Source organism: Salvelinus alpinus, chromosome 13, assembly GCF_045679555.1.
Source record: "Salvelinus alpinus chromosome 13, SLU_Salpinus.1, whole genome shotgun sequence".
Lineage (NCBI taxonomy): Eukaryota > Metazoa > Chordata > Actinopteri > Salmoniformes > Salmonidae > Salvelinus > Salvelinus alpinus.
The window spans coordinates 15486241-15498895 of record NC_092098.1 but is presented as its reverse complement, the minus strand read 5'-3'; the positions used below and the strand labels follow the sequence as shown (position 1 = coordinate 15498895).

Sequence of the window (12655 nt, the reverse complement as noted above, 5' to 3'; positions counted from 1 at the left end):
CTCAAATAACTGTCAGGAGAAAATACATTTTAGTACTATTTCTGAAAACAAAGGAAACCACAAAGAGGCCATGTCATCTCCACCTCCCTTACAGCCTAGAACTCTGTGTGGGCTTTGTCAATCTATACTCAAACCTTTTTACTGTTGGTGAAAGTGAGCTTTGTGCATCAGAACACAGCATGAAAATGCCTCCCACCCATAGCACTATCTGACACACACTTCCCTTGATAACCGTTAATCATATTGGAGTCCAATATGGTCATGTTTCATTAGAAATGATTAGTGGCCAGTTGTAAAATGTTAACCAACTGCCGTTGTCACCCAACAACTCATACAAGTACATGAATATAGAATGACTTGAAAGCTTGACTTATCCGGCGAGACATAGTGATGCTGATGACAAAGCCGCTCCTTCCTGTGAGTGAGGGACGACAGGAAGCCACATAACAAAGTGAGGTGAAGAACGAGTGTAAGTGGTCATCTCAGTGGTTGCAATAGAAAATATTTCACATGAATTTGGACAGAAGTTGCTTGAATATCTTACCAGCTTGGGCACTGGGGGTGAGGTGTACTCTCTTTCTCCATACAATTTAAATGTGTATAACTCTGAAAAAAGTAATAGCTCTTTGCCTACTTTAGAACCCTTTCAATGTAATTTGTTTCATACCATTTCATATTTTTGCTCTTGACTCCTCAGATGAAGGCAACATACACACTCAAGAACAGAAAAATGTCATATCGGAATGCAACAAATAATCACACAGGAACTTCCCTCATCAGGAACTCAAATATAACAAATGATCTTGGTCATAAATTCTCAGATCCTATAGTAGGTGAGTCGTGTAATCATATATAATGTGAGATGGAAAGCTTACTGTTGACAGTTTCTCAAGCTCTGATGTAACTGGTGAAAATGTATTTTCTCAGGTGGCAGATTAAACGGGATGTTCTACATTCTAATCAGTATTTCTGGGTTTACTGTCACCATTGTCATTTTAATGGCAATTCTGTGGATGAGGAAGTAAGCTTACACCACTTGTAAAGATATCAAACATTTGTACCTTTCCTAAATACAGTATCGGCAGTAGATGTAACTGTTCCATACTGGATGCAACCTTACTATACCAAATACAGCTGATAACATACAGTACCAGTCAAAAGTTTGGACACACCTACTCATTCCAGGGTTTTTCTTAATTTTTTACATTGTAAAATAATACTGAAGACATCAAAACTATGAAATAACACAAATGGAATCATGTAGTAACCAAAAAAGTGTTGAACAAGTCAATCAATATTTTGTATTTTAGATTCTTCAAAGTAGCAACCCTTTGCCTTGACAGCTTTGCACACTCTTGGCATTCTCTTAACCAGCTTCACCTGGAATGCTTTTCCAACAGTCTTGAAGGAGTTCCCACATATGCTGAGCACTTGTTGACTGCTTTTCCTTCACTGTGGTCCAACTCATCCCAAACCATCTCAATTGGGTTGAGGTCGAGTGATGGTGGAGGTCAGGTCATCTGATGCAACACTTCTTCACTCTCCTTCTTGAAATGTTTCCCCCTCTCTAATTAATACCGCTACAGACTGACCTTCATGTCTTAAAGTAATGATGGACTGTTGTTTCTCTTTGCTTATTTGAGCTGTTCTTGCCATAATATGGACTTGGTATTTTACCAAATAGGGCTATCTTCTGTATACCACCCCTACCTTGTCACAACACAACTGATTGGCTCAAACACATTAAAAAGGAAAGAAATTCCACAAATGAACTTTTAACACCTGTTAATTGAAATGCATTCCAGGTGACTACCTCATGAACCTGGTTGAGAGAATGCCAAGAGTGTGCAAAGCTGTCATCAAGGTAAAGGGTGGCTACTTTGAAGAATCTCAAATATAAAATATATTTTGATTTGTTTAACCTAAATATATTTTAGCCTAAAATGACATACCCAAATCTAACTGCCTGTAGCTCAGGCCCTGAAGCAAGGATATGCATATTCTTGGTACCATTTGAAAGGAAACACTGAAGTTTGTGGAAATGTGAAAGGAATGTAGGAGAATATAACATAATAGATCTGGTAAAAGATAATACAAAGAAAATAATAGTTATTTTGTATTTTTTTGTACCATCATCTTTGAAATGCAAGAGAAAGGCCATAATGTATTATTCCGGCCCAGGTGCAATTTGGTTTTGTCCACCAGATGGCAGCAGTGTATGTGCAAAGTTTTAGACAGATCCAATGAACCATTGCATATCTGTTCAAAATTTTGTATCAAGACTGCCAAAATGTGCCCAATTTGTTTATTAATAACTTTTCATGTTCAAAATTGTGCCCTCTCCTCCAACAATAGCATGGTATTCTTTCACAGTAATAGCTACTGTAAATTGGACAGTGCATTTAGATTAACAAGAATTTAAGTTTTCCACCTATATCAGATATGTCTATGTCCTGGGAAATGTTCTTGTTACTTACAACCTCATGCTAAGCGCATTAGCCTACATTAGCTCAACTGTCCCGTGGAGACAGAACATCGATCCCGAAAAAGTAAACTTTTTTTGGTTGCTACATGATTCCATGTGTTATTTCATAGTTTTGATGTCTTCACTATTATTCTACAATGTAGAAAATAGTAAAAAATTAAGAAAAACCCTGGAATGAGTAGGTGTGTCCAAACTTTTGATTGGTAGTGTATAATACTACTAACATGCTTCATATCCTTTCCAGGTATCGTACTTTGATTCACACCATTCGAGAGCTGCAGGGTGTTGAGGGTCTATTGGGCAGAGCTCCTCCATCTAACCCCCCATTTAGAAGTCCCCTAACCTTGAGGAAGTGTTTGGGGCATGAGGCTAGAAGCCATCCCACACGAGAGCTTGTCTCCGTCACTCTGGGACAGGAGTCACAGGACACCAGCTTAACCACTCCCCTTGAAAGGCAGACAACCAAGTCTGCTTCTAGGTCTCTCTGGAGACCACGGCAAACTGTAAACTTACTGTGTAGAAAAAGCAACGGTGTAAAAAAAAACATTCTCATATTTGAATATAGCTGTGAAATGGTGTAACAGTGTGGACCTAATTTCCCAGGGTTCCTGCTTCAACACATCTGGGCTAGGTCTACAGCATATCATGAAGGCAGGGAGGGAAGGGGTGTACTACAAGGCTAAGATGATATGTGGCACCTGCAAGGGCCACTTCATTGTCACCTGCAAGATTATCAAAGAGGGTTAGGACACATCCATCAAGCTCACTAACACATTCATCATCAATACCAAAGAGACATTGCACTTTAATCATTACAATAATATCAATCACAGAGTAATGCCCTCCAACCCTCACCATCTGTAGGGGCTACTCTCAGGAGAGTAGCCAGAGAGGTGAGCATCATGAGGAAGCTGGGTACCCACAAGAACGTGCTGCAGCTGCTAGACTGGAACATCACACAGGGTAGGAGTCACATACTACTCAGCAAAAATATAAACGCAACATGTAAAGTGTTGGTCGCATGTTTCATGAGCTGAAATAAAAGATCCTAGACATCTTCCGTACGCACAAAAACCTTATTTCTCTCAAATGTTGGGCACAAATTAGTTTACATCCCTGTTAGTGAGCATTTCTACTTTGCCAAGATAATCCATCCACCTGACAGGTGTAGCATATCAAGAAGCTGATTAAAAAGCATGATCATTACACAGGTGCACCTTGTGCTGGGGACAATAAATGGCCACTCTAAAATGTGCAGTTGTCACACAACACAATGCCACAGATGTCTCAAGTTGAGGGAGCGTGCAATTGGCATGCTGACTTCAGAAATGTCCACCAGAGCTGTTGCCAGAGAATGTAATGTTCATTTCTCTACCTTAAGCCGCCTCCAACGTTGTTTTAGAGAATTTGGCAGTATGTACAACTGACCTAAAAACCGCAGACCACGTGAATGGCATTGTGTGGGTGAGTGGTTTGCTGATATTAACATTGTGAACAGAGTGCCCCACGGTGGCGGTGGGGTAATTGTATGGGCAGGAATAAGCTATGGACAACGAACACAATTGCATTTTATCGATGGCAATTTGAATGCACAGAAATACAATGACGAGACCTGAAACTTTTGTGAGGCCCATTTTTTAAAGGTGTCTGTGACCAACAGCTGCATATCTGTGTTCCCAGTCATGTGACATCCATATAACATACAGTGGCTTGCGAAAGTATTCACCCCCTTAGCATTTTTCCTATTTTGTTGCCTTACAACCTGGAATTGTATCATTTGTATCATTTGATTTACACAACATGCCTACCACTTTGAAACAAACAAGAAATTAGACCAAAAAAAATTGAAAACTTGAGCGTCCATAACTAGTTACCCCCCCAAAGTCAATACTTTGTAGAGCCACCTTTTACAGAAATTACAGCTGCAAGTCTCTTGGGGTATGTCTCTATAAGCTTGGCACATCTAGCCACTGGGAGTTTTGCCCATTTCTTCAAGGCAACCAGCCCCAGCTCGTTCAAGTTGGATGGGTTCCGCTGGTGTACAGCAATCTTTAAATCATACAACAGATTCTCAATTGGATTGAGGTCTGGGCTTTGACTAGGCCATTCCAAGACATTTAAATGTTTCCCCTTAAACCACTCTAGTGTTGCTTTAGCAGTATGCTTTGGGTCACTGTCCTGCTGGAAGGTGAACCTCCGTCCCAGTCTCAAATCTCTGGAAGACTGAAACAGTTGCCCTCAAGAATTTCCCTGTATTTAACACCATCCATCATTCCTTAAATTCTGACCAGTTTCCCAGTCCCTGCCGATGAAAAACATCCCCACAGCATGAAGCTGCCACCACCATGCTTCACTGTGGGGATGGTGTTCTCGGGGTGATGAGTTTGCGCCAGACAGCGGTTTCCTTGATGGCCAAAAAGCTCAATTTTAGTCTCATCTGAACAGAGTACCTTCTTCCATATGTTTGGGGAGTCTCCCACATGCCTTTTGGCGAACACCAAACGTGTTTGCTTATTTTTTTCTTTAAGCAATGGCTTTTTTTTGGCCACTCTTCCATAAAGCCCAGCTTTGTGGAGAGTGCGGCTTAAAGTGGTCCTATGGACAGATACTCCAATCTCCGCTGTGGAGCTTTGCAGCTCCTTCAGGGTTATCTTTGGTCTCTTTGTTTCCTCTCTGATTAATGCCCTCCTTGCCTGGTCCGTGAGTGTTGGTGGGTGGCAGGTTTATTGTGGTGCCATATTCTATAATGGATTTAATGGTGCTCTGTGGGATGTTCAAAGTTTCTGATTTTTTAAATAATTCAGCCCTGATCTGTACTTCTCCACAACTTTGGCTCTGACCTGTTTGTAGAGCTCCTTGGTCTTCATGGTGCCGCTTGCTTAGTGGTGTTGCAGACTTTGGGGCCTTTCAGAACAGGTGTATATATACTGAGATCATGTGACAGATCATGTGACACTTAGATTGCACACAGGTGGAATTTATTTAACTAATTATGTGACTTCTGAAGGTAATTGGTTGCACCAGATCTTATTTAGGGGCTTCAATTTTTCCCCACTTTTTTTTAAACAAGTTATTTTTTTTCCTTTCACACCAATTTGGACTATTTTGTGTAGGTCCATTACATGAAATCCAAATAAAAACCATTTAAATTACAGGTTGTAAAGCAACAAAATAGTAAAAACGCCAAGGGGGATGAATGAATACTTTTGCAAGGCACTGTATGAACTGCAACTCAGTAAAATCTTAGAAATTGTTGCATGTTGCGTTTATATTTTTGTTCAGTATCGTTTATTTAGCATTGATTGTTTCTGCATCTTGTCCCATGGCAAAAAGTGGAAAGGTGGTTTTGTGTGTGTTTTATTTCCCTTTACTCCAGCTCCTTACATGCTGATCCTAGAGTCGGTGAGCAGTGGGACACTGCGCAGTTTCCTTCAAGTGAATCAAGACCAACTGAGCAGGGACAGTCAACTGCAAAATCTCTTCACCACAGCAGCATATCACATTGCCCATGCAATGAGACACCTGTGCTCTAAAATGGTACAATAAAATAATTCTAAAAATCCATCAACAATGTCATATATTAAATTTTCTTCCTGTGGTCACCACACATACATATTTGACTACAGTCCCCATCAGTTCTGTTCCACAATTGTTCATACTCCAGGTGGTGCACTGTGACCTAGCCCTGAGGAACATCATGGTGAACCACTTTCCCAGAGAGGTGAAGCTGGCAGAGTTTGGACTGGCCCAAGACCTGACTCACAAAAGGAGCTATCGCAGCAGCTGCAAAGGGGACTACATGGTGAGGAGGACTGTACTGAAGTCACCCAGACATTATGACCAGAGCATAAAGCTATCTCTAACTTGGCTGTTCTTTGTGCTTCGGTTCACAGCAAAGTGTGCCCTTGCGTTGGTATCCCCCAGAGTACTTCAAAAAAAACAACTACTACAGCTTCAAAGGGGATGTCTGGGCATTTGGCATTGTGCTGTGGGAGATGCAAACATTTGGTAAGATGGAAAGAGCACCTGAGATGAACTGAAGGAAATGTATTCACTAATGTTTTAATAATGAGTCATTAATGATTCATCTTAATCTTAGGGACCTTACCATATCCTAACCTGGAGGCTCCAGAGTTGGTGGTGCGCTATGTCTGCTCTGGACAAAGGAACTCAGTCCCAGAGACATGTAGGCCAGAGATGTGAGAAATGGTCCCCTTTCTGGTTCATTTTTACATGTAATATTTCCATGAATATCGACTGCTTTTGTCTATTTGCATGATACTGGTGTGCTAGTAAATTGGCCCCTTTACTTCTAGACTGCAGACGATTAGGGACTGTTGGCTGGAGCCGAACACCCAAAGGCCCTCCTTCAACGACATAGTCAGAGACCTGGAGAACATCCTGGAGGATGATGAAGTAAGTGTGGCTTCTTCAGTTAGCATTCCTTCTGCATCTCATATCCTTCTCTGTGGATTCAAATTATTTAAGAGGCAATCTGGGCATGCAACATTTTACCTTTTCATGCAGTTCCTTGTGTTTGTATATTGTCTGCACTGCAGGATTACGTCAAAGTGGACAACGGAGTCCTAATGGCCAATATTGAATTTGGCGACCAAGGTCAAATCTAACCCACTCTCCTTCACGGAGACTAAATATGTGTAAGTTACTTCAAGTAGCATAACATGTTTGGATGTGCATGTTTGCAAAATCTGTTTTTTTCCCCTTTACTTAGGGTAGTAGGCAGTGGTGTAAAGTACTAAGTAAAAATACCTTAAGTGCTACTTAAGTATTTTTTTGGGGTATCTGTACTTTACTTTACTATTTATATTTTTGACTACTTTTACTTTAATTGCACAACATTCCTAAAGAAAATAATGTAATTTTTACCCCTTACATTTTCCCTTTACTCGTTACATGTTTAATGCTTAGCAGGACAGGAAAAGTGTCTAATTCACACACTTATCAAGAGAACATCCCTGGTCATCCCTACTGCCTCTGATCTGGCAGACTCACTAAACACAAATACTTTGTTTCGAAATTATGTCTGTGTTGGAGTGTGCCCATTGCTATCAGCAAATTTTAAAAACAAGAAAATTGTCTTGTCTGGTTTGCTTAATATAAGACATTTTAAATGATTTATACTTTTACTTTTGATACTCAAGTATATTTTAGCAACTACATTTACTTTTGATACTTAAGTAGATTTAAAACCAAATACTTTTAGACTTTTACTCAAGTAGTATTTTACTGGGTGACTTTCACATTTACTTGAGTCATTTTCTTTTAAGGTATCTTTACTTTTACTCAAGTATGAAAATTGGGTACTTTTTCCACCACTGGTAGTAGGTCTACTACAATGAAACGATATAAAATAATGCATCCTAAAAGGCCTACAGATCCCCTCAGGTACAAATAATAAGAACATTATTCACATGATACAGTACCTAACTAGTGCACAGGATTTGGTTCCAATGCAACATTTTCATTGTGTGTGTTAGAAAAGCTGTACATGTCATTAAATAGACTACAATTGTTAGTGATTTTGACATTCTTTAAATCAATTTATGTGTAGCATAGCCCAGGACTCAGGGTTTTGTCCAGAGGTTCATGCAAGAATTAGGGTTAGGCCTACTAAGATTTATGGAATTGAAATAAAGGGGAGTAGCTAGTTAGCCAGCTAAGTTCTTGATAAAAGACACCACAAACACTGCTTGACAGTCTAGAGACCCAATCCCATGCCTATCTTTGGCAGCAGTGGGTAGTAACGCTCTACAAGTAACATGTACTTAAAGCTGCAATATGTACCTTTTTGGGTGACCCAACAAAAATTCACATAGAAATGTGAGTTATAGATCTGTCATTCTAATTGAAAGCAAGTCTAAGAATGATATGTCTAAGAAGCGGTAGATCTGTTCTTTGTGAGCTATTTCTATGCTCCCCATTTTTTACTTTCGTTTTTGTGTCTTTTATTTTTGGTTTTGTACACCAGTTTCAAACAGTTGAAAATACAATATTTTTGGTTATGGAAAAAATATTTCACAGCGGTTCAGATGGTACAATGATTCTCTAAACTAAACGTGTTTGTTTTGTCACATAAAATTCAATTAGGCAAACTATTAGAATTTTAGCAACCAGTAAATGGCAGAGCGATTTCTGCATAGTGCATCTTTAAGCACATTTTCCCCTTACAAAAAAAGACTGCAGTTTTGAAAATGCAGTAAAAGTGCAGCAACTGCAGTCGACTGTGGTATTTTGGACGCAGTAATTTCAGAATAACTGCTGTTAAACTGCACGGAGACTGCAATCTTTTTAAGTAAGGGTCACTAGTCACTATTACTTTTCTAGTTACTCTCTGTGGGCTGTACTTGAAGTAGCATGTTCCCGGGAGGGACATTATGTTCACTGTCAACAACTGGTGCTGGTCATAGTGCTGGCAGGCTGAAATAATAAATTAATGTCAAATCAATTACACTAAGTTGTTGTTCTTTCTGTTTGCTGTTACAGTTTACCATATGGTATAACAATTACCAAACTAAATTTGTTAGTAGGCAATTCTGCCACTCTATCACCAGTTATTATGCTGTTATTAGTACTGCTGTAAGATTTGCTAAACATTTGTTGCCCTTTCTTTGTTAGTCTTTGTTAATGGAATTATGTTCCCCAGGTTCATAAACTGAACTTCAATGAAATACTCTGTCTGTAGCCCAGAGTTTGTAAGGTTCTGGTTGAAATGAAACAGAGGCCAGTCACAATAGTCAGAATGTTTATTCCCGAGAGCTCTGCCAATCATACCATGCACATAGGTTTATATACCTCACATTTCGTCATAAATGCCCCTCCTCTCTAACAATGACAATGCTGTTTTACAAGTCTTCTCCTATGCCTACATTGCTTATCATATGCTACAACAAGCCCACGCTTGGATTGCGTCCTACCTGACAGGTCGCTCCTACCAGGTGGCGTGGCGAGAATCTGTCTCCGCACCACGTGCTCTCACCACTGGTGTCCCCCAGGGCTCTGTTCTAGGCCCTCTCCTATTCTCGCTATACACCAAGTCACTTGGCTCTGTCATATCCTCACATGGTCTCTCCTATCATTGCTATGCAGACGACACACAATTAATCTTCTCCTTTCCCCCCTCTGATAACCAGGTGGTGAATCGCATCTCTGCATGTCTGGCAGACATATCAGTGTGGATGACGGATCACCACCTCAAGCTGAACCTCGGCAAGACGGAGCTGCTCTTCCTCCCGGGGAAGGACTGCCCGTTCCATGATCTCGCCATCACGGTTGACAACTCCATTGTGTCCTCCTCCCAGAGTGCTAAGAACCTTGGCGTGATCCTGGACAACACCCTGTCGTTCTCAACTAACATCAAGGCGGTGACCCGTTCCTGTAGGTTCATGCTCTACAACATTCGCAGAGTACGACCCTGCCTCACGCAGGAAGCGGCGCAGGTCCTAATCCAGGCACTTGTCATCTCCCGTCTGGATTACTGCAACTCGCTGTTGGCTGGGCTCCCTGCCTGTGCCATTAAACCCCTACAACTCATCCAGAACGCCGCAGCCCGTCTGGTGTTCAACTTTCCCAAGTTCTCTCACGTCACCCCGCTCCTCCGCTCTCTCCACTGGCTTCCAGTTGAAGCTCGCATCCGCTACAAGACCATGGTGCTTGCCTACGGAGCTGTGAGGGGAACGGCACCTCCGTACCTTCAGGCTCTGATCAGGCCCTACACCCAAACAAGGGCACTGCGTTCATCCACCTCTGGCCTGCTCGCCTCCCTACCTCTGAGGAAGTACAGTTCCCGCTCAGCCCAGTCAAAACTGTTCGCTGCTCTGGCACCCCAATGGTGGAACAAACTCCCTCACGACGCCAGGTCAGCGGAGTCAATCACCACCTTCCGGAGACACCTGAAACCCCACCTCTTTAAGGAATACCTAGGATAGGATAAAGTAATCCTTCTAACCCCCCCCCCCCCCTTAAAAGAGTTAGATGCACTATTGTAAAGTGGTTGTTCCACTGGATATCATAAGGTGAATGCACCAATTTGTAAGTCGCTCTGGATAAGAGCGTCTGCTAAATGACTTAAATGTAAATGTAAATGTAACATGTTACACAATCTACTGCAAGCCCAACGGTTTCTCCCCTCCCTGGATGGGGACGAGACATATTTCCTGTTAGTTTCACAGTGGTCACAAGTTGTCTGTTAACACTTCCTCTTTGCCTATGTATAAACATTCTTCATCAGACAGGGTAGAATTATGTTAGTTACAGTCCTATCATTACTTTTAAATGTATACATCATTTAGTCATTATACATAAAATCCTTAACAGTCTTACTGCACGATTTCTTGTTTTTGTCATTTTTAAGCTTCTGTATTGCCCTCTACAGCATATTACGATTCCTAGGGTGCATTTCGTCTCCCATGATGCAACGCTCCGCCTAGTTAGCCTGCAGTTAGCTTAGCTAGCTGGCTATCAAGCCCAGATTAAGCTTAGTCTAAATATATTGCTTACAGTATGTCATAAATTATGAGTACATTTCACATTACTTTCGGGTTGTAAATATATGATAATGCTTGCATTATGCTGAATATATGTTCATGTAATTGTCATCAACCAACTGCAATAGACTCAAAAATAACCTCCCTCTGCAACTAGATCCTGGACATCCTGAAGGGCCTCCCCCAGGTGGTAAGGGTAGGCAACAACACATCTGCCACGCTTATCCTTAACACTGGGACCCCTCAGGGGTGCATGCTTAGTTCCCTCCTGTACTCCCTGTTCACCCACGACTGCGTGCCAAGCACAACTCCAACACCATCATTAAGTTTGCTGACGACACAACAGTGGTAGGCCTCATCACCGACAATGATAAGACAGCCTATAGGGAGGAGATCAGAGACCTGGCAGTGTGGTGCCAGGACAACAGCATCTCTCTCAATGCGAGTAAGACAAAGGAGCTGATCGTGGACTACAGGAAAAGGAGGGCCGAACAGGCCCCCATTAACATCGACGGGACTGAAGTGGAGTGGGTCGAGAGTTTCAAGTTCCTTGGTGTCCACTTCCCCAACAAGCTATCATTGTCCAAATACCCCAAGACAGTTGTGAAGAGGGCACGACAACACCCTTTTCCCCCTCAGGAGACTGAAAAGATTTGGCATGGGTCCCCAGATCCTCAAAAAGTTCTACAACTGCACCATCTAGAGCATCCTGACTGGTTGCATCACCACCTGGTATGGCAACTGCTCGGCATTGCACCGTAAGGCACTACAGAGGGCAGTGCCTACGGTCCAGTACATCACTGGGGCCAAACTTCCTGCCATCCAGGACCTCTATACCAGGCAGTGTCAGAGGAAGCCCAAAGAATTGTCAAAGACTTCAGTCACCCAGTTTACAGATATTATTAGACAAAGACAGCCTGAGCAACAAATTGCAGGGAGTTCCATTATAATCACAACTACAGACAGGTTATTATAAATCGCTGAAAATGACTGTCCATAATTTAAAGTCACCTCATGGATTTTATTCAAAAACGTCACAGTGAAGCAATTTCCGGTTTTCCTCATCACTAAACAGTTAATAGACATGAAATCATAAAATTACACTAAAACTGTGTTGGACATCACTAAATGCTTCATAATAACCAACCAAATGTTAAAAGGGGCTGACTTGTCCTTTAAGTAGTTTTCTGATACTTCTTTATGCTTACGAGTAGTTTCTTAAGAGGGCTACTTTTACTTGAGTAAATTACATCTAAATAACATATTTTCCGTACACTACTCACCTCTGATCTTTGGCTTGTCTGACTATTATTATTTACAGAGGACGAAGCTCCTACACACTGTTATAAGATCAGCTTTAAAATGTTTTCCATAACAGCAAAGGTTTAAATGTAGGAGGGTAACGCTGATCCTAGGTCTGCATTGTCAGTGGCCTGCAGCAGCGCCTACTTTTTCTTAAAATTTTCTTTATTATTATTATTTTTTGTTGTATTTTTTGTATATAAAAAAAAAATCATAATACAAAAATCAACTTACATTGCTACATCAAACATGTCTAGCAAACCAAACACAGGTATTAACAATACTCAAACATACAAAAAATAAAATTAAAATAATACAAAAAATAAACAATTTAAGTGCAATTATATTCACTCTGAAAATATCT

The 12655-nt window shown here is 41.1% G+C and overlaps 1 protein-coding gene across 4 annotated transcripts; it reads left to right on the top strand.

Annotated features, from left to right (window-relative positions):
• The first annotated feature begins 435 nt into the window (after positions 1 to 435).
• On the top strand, positions 436 to 9775 carry LOC139537181 (fibroblast growth factor receptor homolog 1-like). Of its 4 annotated transcripts, none has more exons than XM_071338204.1 (13): positions 436 to 561; positions 698 to 833; positions 928 to 1021; positions 2730 to 2988; positions 3089 to 3227; positions 3350 to 3448; positions 5862 to 6022; positions 6150 to 6287; positions 6379 to 6493; positions 6585 to 6684; positions 6802 to 6901; positions 7045 to 7143; positions 9637 to 9775. In XM_071338204.1, exons 1-12 carry the CDS (start codon positions 511 to 513, stop codon positions 7111 to 7113), a joined length of 1461 nt encoding a protein of 486 aa, XP_071194305.1. In that variant the 5' UTR covers positions 436 to 510; the 3' UTR covers positions 7114 to 7143; positions 9637 to 9775. The 4 variants fall into 4 exon arrangements, with proteins under 4 accessions (XP_071194305.1, XP_071194303.1, XP_071194302.1 ...); XM_071338202.1 differs by lacking the exon at positions 9637 to 9775 and adding an exon at positions 7415 to 8956; XM_071338201.1 differs by lacking the exon at positions 9637 to 9775 and having other exon boundaries at positions 7045 to 8956.
• The last annotated feature ends 2880 nt before the right edge of the window (positions 9776 to 12655 follow it).